General features: G+C 35.5%; 1 protein-coding gene across 4 annotated transcripts; it reads right to left on the reverse strand.

Annotated features, from left to right (window-relative positions):
* Window positions 1–609: 609 nt before the first annotated feature.
* On the reverse strand, window positions 610–18,954 carry uacaa (uveal autoantigen with coiled-coil domains and ankyrin repeats a). 4 transcript variants are annotated; one of them, XM_051870503.1, is made up of 16 exons: window positions 18,657–18,946; window positions 17,613–17,740; window positions 12,087–12,175; window positions 11,865–11,929; window positions 11,112–11,169; window positions 9,210–9,280; window positions 8,961–9,067; window positions 7,210–7,391; window positions 6,509–6,546; window positions 5,882–5,944; window positions 5,706–5,733; window positions 5,525–5,565; window positions 3,414–4,601; window positions 2,626–2,754; window positions 1,689–1,754; window positions 610–1,571 (listed from the first exon to the last, which is right to left on the reverse strand). In XM_051870503.1, the coding sequence occupies exons 1-16, from the start codon at window positions 18,690–18,692 to the stop codon at window positions 1,500–1,502; spliced, it is 2,361 nt and encodes a 786-aa protein (XP_051726463.1). In that variant the 5' UTR covers window positions 18,693–18,946; the 3' UTR covers window positions 610–1,499. The 4 variants fall into 4 exon arrangements, 2 of the variants coding, with proteins under 2 accessions (XP_051726463.1, XP_051726464.1); XR_007926210.1 differs by lacking the exon at window positions 610–1,571 and having other exon boundaries at window positions 1,735–1,754; window positions 3,414–3,532; window positions 3,639–4,601; window positions 18,657–18,951; XR_007926209.1 differs by lacking the exon at window positions 610–1,571 and having other exon boundaries at window positions 1,735–1,754; window positions 3,414–3,532; window positions 3,633–4,601; window positions 18,657–18,951.
* Between the last annotated feature and the right edge of the window lie 1,745 nt (window positions 18,955–20,699).

Consider the following 20,699-nt stretch of genomic DNA (forward strand, 5'->3'; position numbering starts at 1 on the left):
CAAAGAGTAACACTATTTTAACATTCTAGTAACTACTATTAATTTACAAGAAACTGTGTTTATTAGTAAGTTAACTATTAGCTAATCAGTAACTGCTATTTTTTTTATACCATAATGTATAATTAATTCTAAAGTGAAGATCATGGTAACCCTCTAGTAGCCTAATGACTCAAATATTAGCCTATCAAATCTTTCAAAAATTAATTACTAATTATTTGGAACAGTATTCTAAGGTTAAAAGCATAACTCCCCAATGATGACTTAAGTCATCGCAAGCATTTAAGATTTTTGTAAGGTCCTTGCACAATAATCCTATTTTGTCGAGCCCTGACAGGTGAGTTAAACGAGATTTCATGCTTTGGCTTTAATGCATATGGACATGTGAAAATGTGGAGAGTGTCAAAATAAAGGTGCTTCTTATAGGTATCGATTACTTAAGCGTTGCATCGATACATCATATTGTTCGTTAGATCGATGTATCGATCCATCCATATCAATGTATTTACACCCCTAATAAATTACACACTTCACCTTTAATTTCACCAAAAACAAATATGCACAAATGTACACAAGTAAAACTCAAAGGCCCAAAAAAAACCACAATAAGAGTTAAGATTTTTTTCAGTTTAGATATATTTCAATATTTAATAGTTACAGTTTAATTGTAGTTTAAATTCGTTACAAAGAGCCACAGTTAATTTGCACAAGCTATTGGTTAATGAAAGGGGACATAAAAAACCTAAATTACATAAAACTTTATTCTCTGTTTTCTGTTAAAGAATTAGTGATTAACGCCATGTCTACACCAGACGCAACTGGTTTAGGGATAGGTTTAAGGTGATGGTTATGGTGTGGTTGGACCTTCTAGCTTCACCGATTAGGTCCAGAAAGAGGTAGCTGGACCTCAATGGATTTGCAATGGTCCCTTCGTCGTGTCCAGTGTAGACAGCATTGAAATGTTGCGGCATGGTGCAACAGCGATTGTGTCCATTGTAGACACAGTGTAATGTATATATTTACTCTACATTTCGAAAGTTTAGGGTCAGCAATGTATTTTTGACAGAAATAAATACTTTTATTCAGTAAGAATGTATTAGATTGATCAAAATTGACAGTAATAGTTTCTATACATCAAAGAATCCTGAAAAACATGTATCATGGTTTCCACAAAAATATAAAGCAGCACAACTGTTTTCAACATTGATAATAATAAGAAATGTTTCTTGAGCACCAAATCAGCATATTAAAATGATTTATGAAGGATCATGTGACACTGAAGGCTAGCTGCTGAGAATTCAGCTTTGCCATTACAGAAAGAAAAAAAAATGATGACATATTTACATAGAAAACAGTTATTTGATATTGTAATAACATTTCACAATTGATCAAATAAAGGCAGCCTAAAGGTTAGCATATGAGACTTTTTTTGAAAAAATCTTGCCAACCCCAAACTTTTGAACAGTAGTATATATACATATATGCTTATGTACAATGAATGCTCAGCACACACGCTCCTCTCTCATCTTGGCGATCTGAAGCAGAGCCACTCTGGCCTCTTCGTCCATGAAACCCTGCAAAAGAAGACCACAGCTTCTAGAACATAAACACTGCTGTTTTCATGTGTTTACTTCTGAAAGTGCATTAGATAATAGAAAAAAAATATACATCATAAAAAAATAAAATGTTACCTGTGCTGCACTGAGCAACCGTGTTCGGTATATTGAAAGCACATGTCTGTAATGCTTTTCAGAGTTCTGGCAATAAAAAGAGAACAAGTTCATAATGCATTGGTTTTCACATCAGTTACAAAAGAAAAATGAATAATGCATACACTTGCATTATTTGTTGGATTTTTGTTTTGCTGGATTACAGTAAAAGCATTGGGGGGAAATGCGAGTACTTTGATGTAAGTTAAGATGTCTCTTGAGAGTGATACATGATTGTGCTGTTTTTGATCACCGTCACAGCAGATTTCTTTTAATATCACAGGAAAATCTCATTTTACTCTGTGGGATTGCAAAAATGGCTTCATCCTGGTGTATCCTGTATGAGTTTAATCAGTTACATCTTTCCTTTCTACTTTCAGTTCTCTCCAACAGCAACAGGTTTGACTCAACTCAAGGGGCCTATGACATGGTCTGCTTCCAGTGGGTAGAACGTAAAAAGTACATTTACACAAGTACTGTACTGTACAGTTGAGTGCGCAAGCCTTTCAAAAGTACACTTCTTTGGCTATATAATGGACTTTGTTTTCAAGTTTCAAGTCACTTGCATATGCGCTATTGTACGCGCACCGTCCGCATGGACACAAAAATTGGGCTACACGCAGATTGTGCGTCCGCCAACCCTCCTGATGACGACATTTACGTCATATGGACAGTGCATGGACCGTCGCAAAACTTGGACGGCCAAAGTATACTTTAGGCTTTAGTTACTGCCGTGATCACAGAGCGGCAAGATCACAGTGTTGCAACACTCTTTTTCAACAGCTCTGCCTATACTAAAGAATCCTATCTCAATTCAATTTGCACTAAAAGCACTAACCTCTCTAGTCTAACAAAGCTTAAACAAAACAGAATCTCAAAAAACAGCCCCAAAGAATGGAGCAATTGGTGAGTAACTAACCTCTAGCTGCTGTTGTAGGCTGCAGACCTGAGCCTGGAGGGAGCTGTCTGACAGTGATGGTTCACAGGAGCTGACGGGTTCTGATATTTTGACCTCAGCCAACCTCTGTCCCTCATGTTTCACTGATGACTGAGATAGAAAAAACATGTAATTAGACCTTTTTCTGGGGGGGGGGGGGGGGGGGGGGGGGAGTGTGCTCAGGGTGTTCTGGTTGGTTGCTGGGTGGTCAACTCAACCACCTTGGTTGTATGTTTAAATTAGAGATGCACAATATATCGGTACTTTAATAGTTAGGATATTTGCTGATATTAGTGATTTTTAGTATTCATTTCCCATATTTTATTACCTTTTGATGCCATCTAATGTCATTGCCGGCTATGGAGGCCTCACTGAGAAATCGGATTTCAACAAAAATATCTTAATTTGTGTTACGAAGATTAACGAAGGTCTTACAGGTGTGGAACGCCATGAGGGTGAGTAATTAATGACAGAATTTTCATTTTTGGGTGAACTAACCCTTTAACAATTTAATAACACTTAAATAAAATGTTATCTATATGAGTATCGGCCATTTATCAGTCATTTTAATTTATTAGAATTTTAGTATTGGTGCATTCCAAAACATTTAAATAATATGCTTGTAAATGACAAAATGATACATTACAAGTTTTATTTTTAATAGAATCTGTATTGATATCTGCATTTTGGTAAAGTCTCAATGCAGGCTTGATGATTTGTGAGACGAAACAGTCACGAATATAATAAAAATACAAGCAATAATCATAAACCTTGGCAACTTGATCTGGTGATGTGCTCCCCTGATCCTCAGTTGTGCTACTTTTGCTTTCTATTTCAGTTGGCTGCACGATTCTCACTGCAATTCTAGTGACTTCACGTTCTGCTCTCCCTGTAGAAGAAGATACTTGGTTATGCTGTACTTCACTTGTGCATGGCTGCTTGTGTTCTTCTCTCTGAACACTTTCCTCTTTTGTGTTTGAGATGCTCACACTGGCCTGGTTTTGTCTCTTCTCCATCTCTTCAAGGGCTAGTTTGAGTCGCTCCACCTCTTTCTCCTTTTCCTCCATTAAGACAACAGGAACAAACCTGGCCTGCAGAGCCTCCTGGATAGTGTCCAGCTCTGACTTTTGTTCTTTAAGTTCTCTCAGCAGGCTCTGGTTCTCCTCCTGAGCGCATTGATACTTCTGTAGAGCCTCGTCAGCTTTGGTTTCAGCCTGTTGCAGTGCATTGTTCAGTGAGCTGGTTATGACTGTGTGCTCACCCTTGCTGATGTAGTTCTCCAGATCTACGGTTGGTTCTTGGGTCTCTGTGATGGGGTCAGTCATGGTGCTCTTCGCATGTGTGGGGCACCATTCTGATGGGGTCTGAGCTTCTTTACACAACATCTCAGCCTGCTGTGTCTCCATTCCCGCTAACCTGGTCTTCAGTGTATTTATTTGCTCTTCTCTGCTGAGCAGCTCCTGGGAAAGCCGGCTAAGTTCCTGCATCAAGGAGCTCTGGTTCTCCTTCTGCTGTTCTACATCCCTCCTGCTCTGGCTGAGCTCCTTCTGCATTCTCCCCAGTTCAGCTATGGCTGCCTCCCGCTGGCCTTTGACTTCTTGAAGCTGGACTCTCAACTCCTCCACCAAGTGCTCTCTGACGGCCACTAGATGAGCTTGCATCTGTCTTACTCGGGATTCTGAGCCGGCCATCCTCCTTTGCACTTCGCCCAAGGCCTCCTCCAGCTCCCATGCCCGGTTATGGGCCGCATGCAGAGCTTGTTCGCTGCTCCTCCTCAATCCTTCGTATTCCTGACAGCGCAGAGCCAGCGCCGTGTCCAGCCTGTGCACCTCCGCCTCAGCTACTTCTTGCCTCCTTCGTGCATCTCGTAGTTCTCTCCTAAGGGCCTCCACCTCACCGGGCAATAACTCCATTTGAGTAGATCTCACTGGCACAGGAGCTGACTGTGCAGGCCTGACCTGAATAATTTACAAGGGTAATGTTGAAGTAAGAAATACTGTTTTGTTTGTCTATTTTAATTCAACGGAAGTCATTTTTCAGTTTGATTAGAATAGGATATAAAATAAGTCTGATATATGAGGTTATGGCCCTTTAATCTCTATATTCTGTCAGAAAAAAAGTGCTCACATTATAAAAATTGTATTGATTGGTGCACTGCATTATATGGCATCTTGTTTTTGCCACTGAATAAAAAATAAAAAAAGATAATTGCAACTTTTTATCTCACAATTCTGACTTTTCTCTCACAACTGTGAGATATAAACTCGCAATTGCGAGAAATAAAGTCAGAATTGATATAAAAAAGATATAAAAGATATAAACCCACAATTCTGACTTTTCACAATTCTGATCTTTTTCAGTTTATATCTTGCAATTCTGACTTTTTTTATCCAAATTTTGAGATATAAACTCACAATTCTGAGAAAAAAGGTCAGAATTCCGAGTTTATATCTTGCAATTCTGATTTACAACACTCAATTGCGACTTTTTATCATTCAATTCTGACTTTATTTCTCAAAAGAAAGAAAAAAGTCAGAATAGCGAGATGTAAACTCACAATTGCAAGAAAAAAAAAGGCAGAATTGTGAGATAAAAAGTCACAATTACCTTTTTTTATTTTTTATTCAGTGGCGGAAACAAACTTCCATAGCATTATATATAATAATGTAAATGATTATTTTTACATTATTATAAAATTTAATTTAACTGCCTGATAAAAGGACTGTGAGCATGATATCAATATTAGATATCAATATTGATTGATTGATATCAATGTCACATACTTTAAAAAAAAAAAAAAGTGAACTAAACCTAAAAATACATACTGTTATAAAGCAAACTCTTCAGACATAGATCAATTTAGTCAGGTTAGGCAGGATACCTGTGTAGAATCCAGATTATGACCTTGTTTGGCACCTTTTCCTTCAGGGAGCAGAAAATATGTTTAAAACATTAGAACCTAGACCTGGAAAGCTTTTTATGATTTGACTGATTGCAATCCTGATGTTCTACCATTATATATATATATATATAATATATATAAAAAACATGTTCCAAGTTACCTTCAGTGGAGTGACTGCCATGTTCCCTCTGTAATTCAGACACAACCCTTTAATGATGACATTCACAACTGTTCACAGGACCACAATCAGCTACAGGAGAGGAAAATGACTGCCTGATAGCACAGACTTCAAATGTCAATCAAATGAAATCAAATCATCCTCTAAAAGAAACTCACTGTTAGGGGCTCTGACAAAGCTTTCTCCATCTTTACTGATCCTGCTTTGGTCCAGGGTTTAGCCTGTGCATTCAGAAAGAAAAACAAATAATTCTTTCAATTCTTATCAAAAATCTCTGTTAACATGGCCTTCAGAAAGAAAGAAATCTATATTTCCAGAATAAATGCTATTCTCTAACAATCCTTTAATAATAAATGCATTTCCCTACAGTAAATTAGTGAAACATATCCTGAATATATGTGTTAGGAGTAAAAAGCTATAAATTTACACATGTATGGCTGAGCATGAGAATCAGTATTCCTCTCCATCAACAGCTGCAGAAGAACATAACATTTCATCAAATTGATTTCAATCATTGCAGAGCTGGAGATCGCACACCATCATCATTCTCAAGTGACTGGGTATTAGAATGGCTCTAATTAAAGTGCACTGCGATTAGCATTTAAGACTCTAGATGGCAGTAAGATCAATAAAAAGATGGAGTTAATTTGAGTGCAGCAAACCCATGACCTTATTGTCTGCTGTTACTGTCTTTCCTGTCTTGGATTGCAAATACTTGAACTTGACTGTGAATGTGCATGCAAATGCGCCAGACAGTTAAATTGTCAGTAAAATGTCAATGTTACCTGTTGGCTCTTCTGTGAAACATTGGCAGTCTCTTTAGCTGAAAACAAAATGGGGGGAAATGTTATAGCACATAATGTTTCTGTTCCTAATGCAAAACATTTCAGACAATCATTTTAATATCCCATGAATGTGCTTTGATTTACATGACAATCACTTTATTAACTAATTGTTGCATTTTATCATCTAGTGATATGGTGGATATTATATGAAAAGCATCTTTCAGGGACCCAAGTGAATTTCTAAGAATAAGCAGCTGATTTGCTTGGAATAAGCCTCTCTCTTTAAATAAGACACTTCTTGGAAAAGGAATACAGACCGGTCACCTCTAGAAATTGATTGCCTTTTAGTGTTAGAATCTGAGAAGTCTATGTGAGCACAGCTGGATCTGAATCTATCAGACACTTCTCTTAAATGACATGACATAATAACAGTGTGATGGTTGACATGGGATCTAAATTTAAAACTCGACTGACCTGCTGCCTGCATGAGCAGGTTCAGTAATTGGTACATGTGATGATAACAAGACTGTCACTTTGTACTACCTTGCTGAAAAAAACCCCCCAGCATTGCTGGTTACGAGATTATATGGTGTTTTGACACATTGAAACAACATTTAATCCCACCGACCGTATACATGTATATTGCTAGCAAACAGGAAAAACAAATGTTCAATATCATTCAACAAGCACATTTGTGTTACCTTTAGTGGTTGTTTCCAAGGCATTTTGTACAAGTGTGATCAAGTCTTGATTCCAACTTAGTCTGGCATAGTGGTAAGCATCATGGCCATAAGCGTCCACTGCAGAAACATCTGCCTTAGTCTTCAGGAGAATCTCCACCGCTTCTTTACAGGAGTTCTCACAAGCTAATATTAGCGCAGTCCTAGACAAAACACACATACAGAACATAAAATATAACAAAACAGAACACAGAAATAATGATTGATCAGTTGGTATGGCACTACTAAGGTCAGACACACTTTATGATTATTTCTGCAAAGATAAAGATATCTTTACTTGAATTAACTTTTTCTAAGTGACTCATCAAAAGCAGTTCATGACTTGTACTGAACTATATCATCAGTGTTGTGGAAAGTTACTTTTAAAAGCATTACAATATTGCGTTATTCGCTAAAAAAGTAACTAATTGCGTTAGTTACTTTTTATGAAAAGTAATGTTACATTACTTTTGCGATACTTTTTCTCACCTGGGCTGGGCTTGCTTGTTTGTTTTTTAATAACAACAAAAAAAGTTCTATTTTTGGCAAATGTTAAGGCCCTTTTATACCAAAAGTGAAATGAAAAAGCCTCAGGCTGAAAATTCACGCCTATACAGTAGAGGGCGCAACTCAAACAAACCTTTCAGCTGTGCTGCTATTCCGGAGAAGGAAGTTCAACAGTCTTATTTCTACATCTAATCTAAAGTAATTAGTATTACTTATTTGTATGGTTGAATTAGATCATCAAAGGTCAACAACAAAGACAATGGTTAATAAAGTGAGATTAAATACATAAAGTATATTTGTGTAATTTAATATAGGTAATTATTACAGGTTTGTGTAAAATTCTGAGATTTCATTTAACTGGTTTTATTTTTTTATTAGGAATACCTAATGTTTTTGTGCAAGTGAGATGAGTAAATGCACGTTCACATTTATAGAACTACATTAACCATCATGTTCACACAGCCCACACAACACCTCTGCACTTTATTTCTCTCAACATGGGGACAGGAGAGCTGTCAGTCAATAAATGTGAAAAAGTAACCTGCGTTATTTATTTGAAAAAGTAACAGATATATTGTTGTAAATTTTAAAATAAGTAATGCGTTACTTTACTAGTTACTTGAAAAAGTAATCTGATTACGTAACTCAAGTTACTTGTAATGCATTACCCCCAACACCGTATATCATTATATTATTTATTAAATAAATTTAATGCTGTTCAAAATTTAATTAATCTCATGAGTTAAATTAACTTTGGCAGCCCTAAAAATGTTAAAATGTTGATTAAAAAAATGTTGCTGCACTTTCTATATCAGTGAATGCTGATAAATAACAAATAAAGGTATCACTAGTTCTGAGAATGGATGCAATACAAGTGTGCTATGCACTTTGTTCCTATTGCTGCTTTCTGCAGTGTACACATGCAAATGTGTGCCACTTCAATGGAAGGAAAACAGGTGACTTCCTTGTAGAAGATGAATTTTTTAAGGACACTAGCGCAATGCAGCTGAGATGACCTGGGATGGCCTTTTTCATATTAGGTTGAAAGCTGATTCACATTAGTATACAAGCTGGAACTGAACATAAAAAATGTATTTGAATTTAAAATGTGATCTTCCTCTTCTGGCTGATACTTTAATTATACAAATTTGATTTTTGCTACCTCTTTGTGGATCATTATTAATGCACAACAGAAAATATGATAATTTTCAAATGCTTTCCCTTACTTGTTTTGCTTGTCTCGAAGGACAGTGCGTGCTCCAAATTGCACAAGCAACTGGCATGCTCCTGGTTGGCTCATCTTAGCAGCAAGCAACAAAGGTGATCTACCATCCTGAAAAAGGTACATACTTCATATATGTATATATTTTGGTGTTAATTTCAAAATCACTTTTTCTATCTCCCTTTCTTACATCACTTCTTAAATATACACAGCGTGCAAAATGAATAGTTGTTTCAAAACCTATTTTACTTACTGCATCAGCAGCATCAATAGATGCCCCGCTGTCACAGAGCATTTTGATGGTGGCTTTACAGCCTACATATGCTGAAAAACAATAAGACACAAAACGTTATAATTGTCTGATCAACTCTGACAGCTAGACATTATATTGGTCCTTGATGCATCCTCATGGAGCAGTTGAAGAATTCATAATGAAAGATCTGCTCAAAAAGAATGATGATATTACATCTGACAAGCACGCCCAAAATGCAAAGAAAGGATTCATTATCACTTCAGTTTCAGAATGTGGAAGAAAAAGCTCTAAGCATACTGTTGTGCATAAAACCTTTTAACATTGTGGTATGTCCTGTAGGCTTGTCGGTTAAACTATTTGCATGTTATTAATTAAACATTATATCAATAAAATATCACATAGGACCATTCTCATAAAATGATTCTTGCCTTAGAATCCTAAAAAGTGTACATACATGTTGTATAGAATGTCAAATCTAAGACTTTTTTTTATTATTTTATATTCTAACACACTAGAGATCATGCAGACAGTCCAACATTAAGGTGTAGCATTAAAATATGTTGCTGCTGTGCAGTTGGTGGAGCACTTTATATTAACTAGATATAGTTTTGCCATCTTCCCAAAACCACAGAATCTGCTGCCAAGCAGCAACCATCTTTAAGGATATGGAACAAATGGATTGAATAAATGCCTTCATTGGTGACAGTCAGGTAACAATAGCGTTTTCCCTAAACTTTGGCACTGTTTGTCACCATTGTGAAATTGAACCACTATTAAAACATCTCAATATAGACAGCCTAACTTAGGCAATAGTCTGGAAGCTTGTTTCCGCCACTGGATAAAAAATAAAAAAGATAATTGCGACTTTTTATCTCACAGTTCTGACTTTTTTTTTCTCATAATTGCAAGATATAAACACAATTACAAGAAATAAAATCAGAATTGCAAGTTATAAACTCACAATTGCAAGATATAAACTCACAATTGCGAGAAATAAAGTAAGAATTGCGAGATAACTCGCATTTGACTTTTTTCTCATAATTCGTACTTTTTCTCTCAGTATTGCGAGTTAATATCTCGCAACTCTGACTTTTGCAATTGCAAATTATAAAGTCCAATTCTAAGGAAAAAAAAGTCAGTCTTTTTTTCCTCAGAATTGGACTGCGAGATATAACCTTTTTTTATATCTCGCAATTCTGACTTCATACCTCACAATTCTGACTTTATAACTCACAATTGCATGTTATAAAGTCAGAATTGCGAGATATAAAAAAAGGTTATTGTGACTTTCTTTCTCACAGTTCTCACAGAGTTTATATCTCACAATTCTGACTTTATAACTCGCAGTTGAGTTTATATCTCACAATTCTGACTTTATAACTCCAAATTGCATGTTATAAAGTCAGAATTGCAAGATATAAATTCACAATTCTGAGAAAAAAGGTTATTGTGACTTTCTTTCTCACAGTTCTGACTTTTTTCTCACAAATCTGACTTTTTTCTCAGAATTGCGAGTTTATATCTCACAATTCTGACTTTATAACTTGCAGCTGAGTTTATATCTCATAATTCTGACTTTATAACTCGCAATTGTGTTATAAAGTCAGAACTGCGAGATATAAACTCGCAATTCTGAAAAAAAAAAAAAAAAGCTTCCATACAATAGCCCTCCATTAAGCTTAACAACAAGCAAGCTAGTCTGGCGGTGATGTTATTTGCAGTGGTCATGAGATTATTGACCAGAATTAACAATAAGAATAAAAAACTATGAAAGCTTTAATGATGCATTGTTGTTGATTAGTCAGTGAAAAAATAGCAAATGTTTATATTTATAAATGGAATATTAATAAAATAAATAATAAAAAGAAAAAATTATAATTAAAAAAAGAAAAATCCACACACCTGCATCATGCAAAGCTGTACGGCCCTGCAGGTCTGCGCTGTCAACAGGACATTTACACTGTTGGAAAAGACAATATTTAACACATGCATGAGCAATATCATACAGCTTAATTTCATTTACATATTCCTCTGCTCAACAAGCAAAGTAAACTGAGGTAAAACACTGAAGAGAATGTAAATTGCATAAATGCCTCTCAGCACATGCTCATCATAAATACAAATGTATATGTGGAATTTGGCTCAATAATAAGATTCTTCTTTTTAATGCTTTAAATTGTTCATGGTTTTAATTATTTTGCTTTAATGCAATTGACTGCCAATTGAAACTCATTTGCATTCATATCCTTCGTTTTCACTTGCATTTAATTATAGCTGCATTTACATCAAAGCTTTATGAAAGAAAATTCACTTTTCCACACCAGATAACACGCCTCACATTCTTAACGGTGCGTTTGGGAGCAAAAGAATTGTTGCTATGATACAAAAAAAGTGGAGTAAATTGCTCCATCCCTGCCTTAAGCACACAGTTTCATATGGAGATCAAAAGCAAAGGAAAGTCCAGAGAAAAAAATCCAAATAAACAAGGGCTTTAAACATAAAACAGGGTAGGGAAAGAAAAGAAAGCATTGAGCTGTCTTTGGCAGAGCAATTGCTTAAGGGGTTGGTTATATGTCAACAATGTGACATTCCAACGCGGTTTCTCATTAGTCTGTCTTCCTGTGATTGTTTGTGGAAAAACGCAGTGGAAGGTACCTGCAGCAGCCTCTGCACACACATGGAATGACCGCCTGCTGCAGCCAGATGCAAAGCTGTTTTACCTGCAGAGAGGAACAACATACATACAGTGAGGTTTAAAAGTCAGAAACATTTTGTCAGTATGGTCATGATTTTGACCTACTTTAAATATATACTTTTATATGAGTGTATATGATGCCAATCATTAAAGATGAGTAGTGCAGAGACATAAAGTCTTACCGGCAGCATCTAAAGCCTTCACATTGACACTGTTATCCAGGAAAACATTTAGACTATTTATGAGGCCTTTGCTAGCAGCAACATGAAACCTTAAAAAAAAATAATATACAAGTAAATTTATAAAATAGAAGCACGATTATCATTAGAGATGCACCGATCGACCGGCCAGGGATCGGAATCGGCCGATTTCCTGCATGTTCGGCACGTTAAATAGTTAAGAAAGCGAGCGCATGTTGTGTAACAGTAAATTGGGTCCGTGCATAAACTCTTAAAGTGACAGCAGTCCAATATTCCTGCTGCTGTCATGTTAATCAAAGAGCAAAACACAAAGAAAATAACTTTCTGCTTCTGACTAAATAAGTTTTATAACTTTAATTGTAAGCATTAATCTGTATTTAATTTTTACAATGAAGACTATCCAGTGTTATTTTTCATTTGATTACTTTAATTTCTGTAGTATTTCTGACCTGAAAAAAACCCCTGAAAACTACATAACCTGAAAAACGTAAAGTTTCATAGCTCTCTTTATTCTATTGTATTTATTTGTGCTGTTGTTTTCAATTTGTTTATTTCTTATTTTATTACTGACTTTTTACTTGGTTTTTTTTTTTTATGAAAATAAACTTTGAGTTGAAGAAAAGATTTTTGTTTGTATATGCTGTCAATTATAGTTCTTAGAAAGAAAATCAGAATCGGCAAAAATCGGTATCGGCAGATCACAATAACAAAAAAAAAAAATCGGAAATCGGAATCAGCCAAGAAAATTGCAATCGGTGCATCTCTAATTATCATCAATAATATTGTTGTCATTATTAAAGGGTTAGTTCACCCAAAAATGAAATTTCTGTCATTAATTACTCTCATGTCATTCCAAACCAGTAAGACCTTTGTTAATCTTTGGAACACAAATTAAAGAGTTTTTGATGAAATCCCAGAGCTTCTAACCTCCCTATACACAGCAACGTTACAACCAATTGCAAGGCCCAGAAAGGTAGTAAAGACATCGTTAAAATAGTCCATGTGACTACAGTGGTTCAACCTTAATGTTATGAAGCAACGAGAATACATTTTGTGTGCAAAAACAAAACAAAAATAACGACTTTATTCAATAATATCTTCTCTTCCCAGTCTCCTACGCTATTTACGCCCAGTGTGTACAACGATTTTAACGATGTCTTTACTACCTTTCTAGGCCTTGCAATTGGTTATAACGTTGCTGTACATAGGAAGGTCAGATAGCTCTCGGATTTCATCGAAAATATCTTCATTTGTGTTCCAAAGATGAACGAAGGTCTTAGGTTTGGAACGACATGAGGGTGAGTAATTATTGACAGAAATTTCATTTTTAGGTGTCCTAACCCTTTAATGTCAGTTTCAATAATATTATTTTACAACATGAATAATGTATATTTAAAAGCAGATATTTGCACAGGTTAATATTATAATACTTCTATATAAATCAAAATATGCATTTACAACATATGTGAGTTTACCAGGGATTTACCAATACGATTATGTATTAAGAGCCAAGAAACGTTAAAAGAAACATGCAACAACATGGCACCCAAGGCCTGTTTCAACAGAAAATAGACACGACCACTCCTTGAGCCTAGTCACAAAGCAGGCATGATTTAATTAGATCACCAAGACTGTTGCTGCTTTTAAGCTGAAATAGTTAGAGGACAAAAGAAGGATCAACAAGATGTAGGAGTGGGTAATGGGTATGAACATGTTTTTTAGCAGAAAATAAATTATTTGAAAAAGGAATGAAAATAAAATGCAAAGGAGCTAAATATAAAAAATTTAACATTTCTTTATTCCATTATGTTTACTGGCATATATTCATATATTCTATTTGACAGAAAAACATTGGAAGGTAGGAAATAATAAACAACAACAGAACATGACAAAAATCCTGTCATGAGGCCTGACACACCTAATACATAACAACCCCCTTTAAAAACAGCTGACTGGAAGAGATAAAAGAAGAAAAATAGGAAAATTATAGGCTGCATGTAACACCACACACCATGCTTAATACTCTCCCATAAACATATTATCACTGTGCCGCACATTTATGATTTAGTTAAACGTCTATGTTGTTAGAAAGCTTTTATGATGACATTTACTCTCTGGAACAACTCTGCTTCTCATGTTCCTGTTTTACTACTTAAGAACTTCTTTCATGCCTTATATGGCTTTAATGTAAATGGGATATCATGCTGTGATGTGACGGGCTACTGTCGAACTAGTCAGGTATGAAAAATGAAACACTTGATAAAACCTTGTAATAGGCTTTTTCTTTCGTTTAAAAATAATTATCTAAACCAAATGACAGCGAAGCAGAAAATGTTAATATTGGGATGTTTTCTAAGCTAGTATGGAGCTTTTTCTTTTTAAAAATATAACCTTATTCTACCTATGAAGCAAGTGGAGGGGATGGAACTGGAAACAATCACACTTTATCCTGTCCTCGGGGGGTGGGTGGGGTGGTTATGTTTTGAACAACGCACAACACAAAAAGCAAAAAAGGTCAAACCAGATCTCTACAAATCTTCACAAACATCTACATGCCAATATAAATCTTCTTAAAAATGTTTTAGATTAGACAATGAAAACAAGTCGTAAAACATTAAACAGTGGACTAGTGTTGTCAAAAGTACAATACCAAGTCGGTACTGAAATTTTAAAAATGTGACTCTTTGAGCGCTGTTGAGTGGATTTCGTAAGCACCTCTGACTGGCCTTTGTGTTCACGCGCTCATCAGATATGTCTGTGATTGGTTACAATGATCAATGCACGGGAGTGTTTGAAAGCACATGGAAGCGTTTGAATTTGAAAGCGGGAGCGTTTGGAATCTGTGTAAGCGCTCGGTGAAGAGTGTCATTGATGTCTATTTACAACATGTTTTTGAAGCGTTGATCATTGTAGCCAATCACAGACATATATGTTGAGCTCATGAACACAATTGCCAATCAGAGTTGTTTACAAATCCGCTCAACAGCGCTCAAAGCATCACATTTTAAAAATTTTAGTACCGACTAAGTTTCGCAGTACATTGGACATAAATGTTAACACACTGCTTGTGTCCAAAAGATAATTTAGTCAGTGACTTAGCAGTTTTGGTTTCAGAAAAATTTCCATGATCTAGAATAAATTCATGTGAGCATTAGTCATAACCAAGCAAATATTCACTGCAATTATTTCTCAGTAGAAATTGAATAAGGTGAAGGAGGAGAAATTTACTTCTTTAAAAATGGGTGACTACCCTGAGGTTCGAGATTTAACGTGCTCCATGTCAACCTTTCTCACTTGTTATGACAACCTACGCCACTCCCACAACATACATGCAACAAAGTAGCTGGAGCAACTTTTCTCTGTTTACAAATATGACGAGACATGCACAGATGCATGGCGTGTGTACGCAATTTCCCATAAACAATCCCGACAGGTCTAAAATATAAACATTTATAATTGGCTTATCAGAAGGGTAAGACTAAAACACATTTTGGAAGGAGGATTGATGATGTATTGACTCATTATTTATATTTAGTTAAAGCTGCAGTCTGTATGTTTTACCTCTTTGTTGCCATCTCTGTTCAAAATCTGCAATCGCATTTATTTGTGGAATTATCATCTTTACGTGGGTTGTGCATCGGCACGGCTCCTCAGTGCAGATGAATCTAATGTTTGCTGTCAGTCACCACATCAGTGTGGATACTGTACTTTGGAATCACAGCTTCTACATCTTGGAAGTATGACCAAAATAATAATTTTCACCGGAAAATATCATCTAAACAAGTAAGTAACATATCTGCCACTTTTGTTCTGACCAACTGAGAAAAAAAAAACATTACAATAAATCACTACCAATTGCTATCATGCTACCAATGACTAAATCTAACAATCACTTAGCTTGGATCACGTCAAACCATGCAAATTATTATTATTGTTATACTTTGTTCTTAAACTGTTAATGTTAACAACATCAGCATTGCGTGACTGTGTGTTTATTGTGTTTTAGCTTTACCTGTAGATTTCAATTTCTGTGGCCACTCCACAGTCTTTTGCTTTTGACTACGGGTGAATCTCCAGTTGTCACTGATGATTGTCATTTGGACCTTTCTGGATTACAATCCGCCATCAAAATTATAAGTTTAATTATTCCAGCTGCTGTGAGAAAAGGCTATAAATGATCCGCTACCTGCAGCATCCTCACATGCCATACAGCCTACTAGCTGGGACTCCTTCTTTATGTAAACAGACGTGACATAATGATGCAAAGATGAATTTTCTGCGGAAACCTACCAGTACCACTCGAATTAGAAAACATTATTACAAGCTTACCGTCGTGAATCAGTAAGGAGGTACTTTTGAACATTGGCTTGTTATGTACTTGCTCAAAAATTGACCTCAAAAAAGTTATGGACAGCCGCTTTAGTTTTTAACAAACAAAAAGTTACAAAGCATACCTTTAAACTGCTTAATCAGAGGTCAATTTTTATTCTTTCTGCAAACATAGTATTGCAGAAAAACATATGTCAGTGTATTTTAGCTTGATTCTGAAGAAAGTATACTAATCATCTTGGAGGTTCATGTTTCAACATTTATTTTGTGCTTTGTTTATCCTTCTTTACACATACCAGTGTTTATCATCACAAGTGCATGGAAAGATCTCATTACAGATTGCAGAAGCAGTACTATAGCTCTGTCAATTATACAATAAAACAAAACAAAACACTCTACAAAGCAAACAGGGCATTCTAGGTAGCTTATCCTTTAGGGTAAAATATAAGAGTAGACCAATGCAGAAGAAGGATTTAAAAAGCATTAAAGGTGAGATTGCCTCAAAATGTGTTTAGCAGTAAAGTGTCAGGTTAGTGTGCATGTGTCAGTCATCATGATTCCAGGCAATTCTAATGCAGAAGAAGAAAAAACACTACAAAACTTGAGTGCTACAGACTCCCTACTTTTCATTCAGAAGCCGCTACTGGAAATAAATTAAACAACAATCGAGGCATTGTGCATTGCAGAGGAGGATGAGGGCACAAAAAATAGGGCTATCAAAATTTTTTCCCTCATCCCCTGGCTGGACATTTGCACTTTTATTAAAAAGCTGTATTTTGTGGCAAGAGACGAGTGATGAAATGCATACAGAAGAAGTGGACACAGGAGTCCCAGCAGGGAGGATAGAGATATGTTTTTGAGATTCACGTCCAATCAAAGATCGCAAGACCACTTGATCCCAGAGCCCTTCATAGAGGGGTTTGGCTTCCACTTTAAAACATAGTGCAGGAACGAGCTCAGTAGTGCACAGCAACTGACTGTAAAATGAGTTGTCTGTGCAAAAATGTCAGTCAGTTGGATTTGTTGCATGAACGTAGAATAAAATCTAGAGTATACTTATGTGGAGAATTATTCTCAGTTAAGTTTAAGTAAAGACAACAACAACAAAAAACTGCTGTACATTGGACAGAATGGACTATTTTTACATCACGCATGCATCATGTTGAAAGTGGCACTTACGCAGAACGGCCCTCTGGGTCTAGTTTGGTGGGGTTGGTTCCTTTCTTGAGTGTGGCTATGAGTTTCTCTGTATCTCCATTCTCTGCTGCCTTCATGAGACGCTCATCATACTTTCCCCATTCTGTACTCTGAGACGGAATGAAATATAAGACATCAGAAAACACAATATTCATACCTTTAATTTCTCAACCTATTCTCTTACAGCTCTATTGAAAGTGTAATGACTTTTATCATTGTCTGTTTTGGCTCTGCTAATGAACACTTTTGTTTTTATTTTTTGAAAACCCTAAAACTTTCTTTATTTCCATGTTTAAGAGAAACAAATCATATTTTTAATGCGAAATCTTAATATTATAGTTCAGTATATTTAGTATGAAATATAACAGGATGGAAAGCTGTATTGACCAATCAGCATCCAGGACTAGAACCATCCTTTTTATAATGTAATTTATGGTAAGGTGATGCTGAATTCCTGATTTTGATAGGCTCACAGAAGTTTTAAACTATCGATTATTTCTCAATAACCGCACTATGAAGTAGTTCCAGGTCTGTTGACCGCATTACAATTGGATATCCCGAAATTATTATAGTTATTTCAAATAGCCTTACAGTCTATCACAGCAAAGGAACCAGAAAAAAAAGAGAAATTGGTCAAACAATTAGGATGAAATTACAAACAATATTTGTGAAATGTTCCTACAGTTGTTTACATTTGCAACAACGCAGTAAACAATCTCTGCGTGTCTCACTCATGCGCAAAGTATGTCAACCACGGTGAAATACAGCGATAAAATCATCTGTCGCGTAATTTCTAAAGATATGATACACAATCACGAGTCAGACGCACGGTCCTTATCACTTTAGCCATAAACATAACAATTCATTCCTGGAGTTCAGCAAAACAATATGCAACTTACTACAACCACACAGACTGACCACCCACTGTCCCATTCTCACAGTTTCAGGACATGTTATGGGCTTGGTCCAAAGTCTTGACAAGCTATTCGAAAGAGTGAAAAATTGTATCTAGCCACTAAAGTTTACCTCATTTTTCTTTAGTCGTTGTTTAAAACTTTTCATAGTTCCAGTATAACAGTAACTAAGCCCAGTGCACTTGTCCAGATGTCCAAATCTGCGTCTCTTGTCAAAGTTTGCCTGTAAACTTTATTCCACCCCTCGGTTACAAGGTTCAGGCTCTATTGAGACCTGACGCACTCCCATGAACCAATCGTCAGGAAAACTGTGTAACAATGAGCCAATCGGCGTGAACAGGGAGTCTCCGTATGAAGGTCATGCTGTGGAAAAGCTGATTCACATGATTTGTGGGCTGCAGATTCCACAGACTCTGTAGATGCCTTCAAAAGCAGCTCGACAATGAGTGTTTGTTTTGGATACAGCCTCGAGTAATACTGTCAGCAGGCTTGTCCAGTTTGCAAACTTGTAAACACAGTTGCGTCATCAGTGGTTGGTTAGAAATATGCGTAGCCTATTTTTAAAAATCATCATATGATTTAAATGAACAAGTATTTATTATATAAGCTGATATTGCACTTTTTGTAGAAACTGAATTGATGTTCATTTATTTAGCTGGCACATTTTATTAAAGTTACATGTTTATGAGATTATTCATATTATCCTGTCATAATATCATGTGAAGTGTTATCAGACAATTATCTTTGTCAAATAAAAAAAAATGGTAACACTTTATTTTAGGGTCTTTTAACTAGTTGCTTATTAGCATGCATATTACTAGAATATTGGCTATTTATTAGTACTTATTAAGAACATATTAATGCCTTATTCTGCATGACCTAATTCTACATCCTACCCAATACCTAAACTTATCAACTACCTTACTATTAATAAGCAGTAAATTAGGAGTTTATTGAGGGAAAAGTCGTAGATAATAGTTTATATGTGTTCCCTATACTAAAGTGTTACCAAATAAATAATAAAAAAAATAAAAATAAAAAAACAGAAAAGGACAAACAAAATGCAAAATTTGATAGGTAAATGTAAACACAACTCAAAAGGTCTTTGGCTATAGTTGATATACTCAACTATATTTTTCTTTAAAAGTCCTGTTGTCGATATGTACCATGTTTTGAATTTTGGTCATTGCGCTCACAATATAAAAGGCAATCATTTTCCATCCACATGAAAAAATACTATAGTATTTATTATAGTAAATTATACTGTATATATTAGTATTTACAAAACTTTGTTAATTAATGCTACAGCATACTGTAGTATTAACTATAGTGAACTGATAAACTGTACTTGATAAGCTTTTACTACAGTAAACTGTAATTTGTAGTATAATATACCCTATAGTTGTAGAAAACTTCGTAGTCTTGGGTAAAGTCATTTGTTTATATGTAGTTGTTATATTACCACAACTAGCGATAGAATTACCTCAACAAATTAATTCAAGTACTTTACTATAGTATGGTTCAAAAACACTATAGTATTTACTATATTTTTGCAGTTCCAGAGTTATTAATGAAAATATAAATAATTATCTTCTAATAGCGCCACCTAGTGTCTGAAGAAAGTGTGTGTAGTGTGTACGTACGTTTGATTATCAGTTGGTCTTTGATTTACGGTCTCTGAAGCCCAAATAGTTTTAGGGCAGAAAAATAATGAAGAAAGAGCAGAAACACAATTCGGTGTTTGGACCCCTAATTATATCCCGAAGCGTTTATAGCTTCTTTACTAAAGAGCCAATCAAGCGTGTTATGAATCACATCCTGTGAATCACATCCTCTTTGTGGTATCATGTAATAGCCCCCTAAACATATAAACAAAAAAGAGACTCATTTCTTTGTTATAGTACAAAAAACTGAACAATAATAATGCTGCGGATGCTACTTCTAATAAAAATTGCATTAAACAGGGTTATGTTCTTGGGGGTAAAGTCTGCCATTTTATGTTGCTTGAATGGTTCTAGCTCAAGTCTGGGAACTCGCCAAATCCAGTAGACAAACCTGTTTCAAACATGAGCCTCTTGAAAGACCTCATTCATTCTGCCTTTAAAATATGTACTATGTATTTATGGCACTGTGCCAAAATATTTTTTAAAAAGCA

Source organism: Ctenopharyngodon idella, chromosome 18 (genome assembly GCF_019924925.1).
Source record: "Ctenopharyngodon idella isolate HZGC_01 chromosome 18, HZGC01, whole genome shotgun sequence".
Lineage (NCBI taxonomy): Eukaryota > Metazoa > Chordata > Actinopteri > Cypriniformes > Xenocyprididae > Ctenopharyngodon > Ctenopharyngodon idella.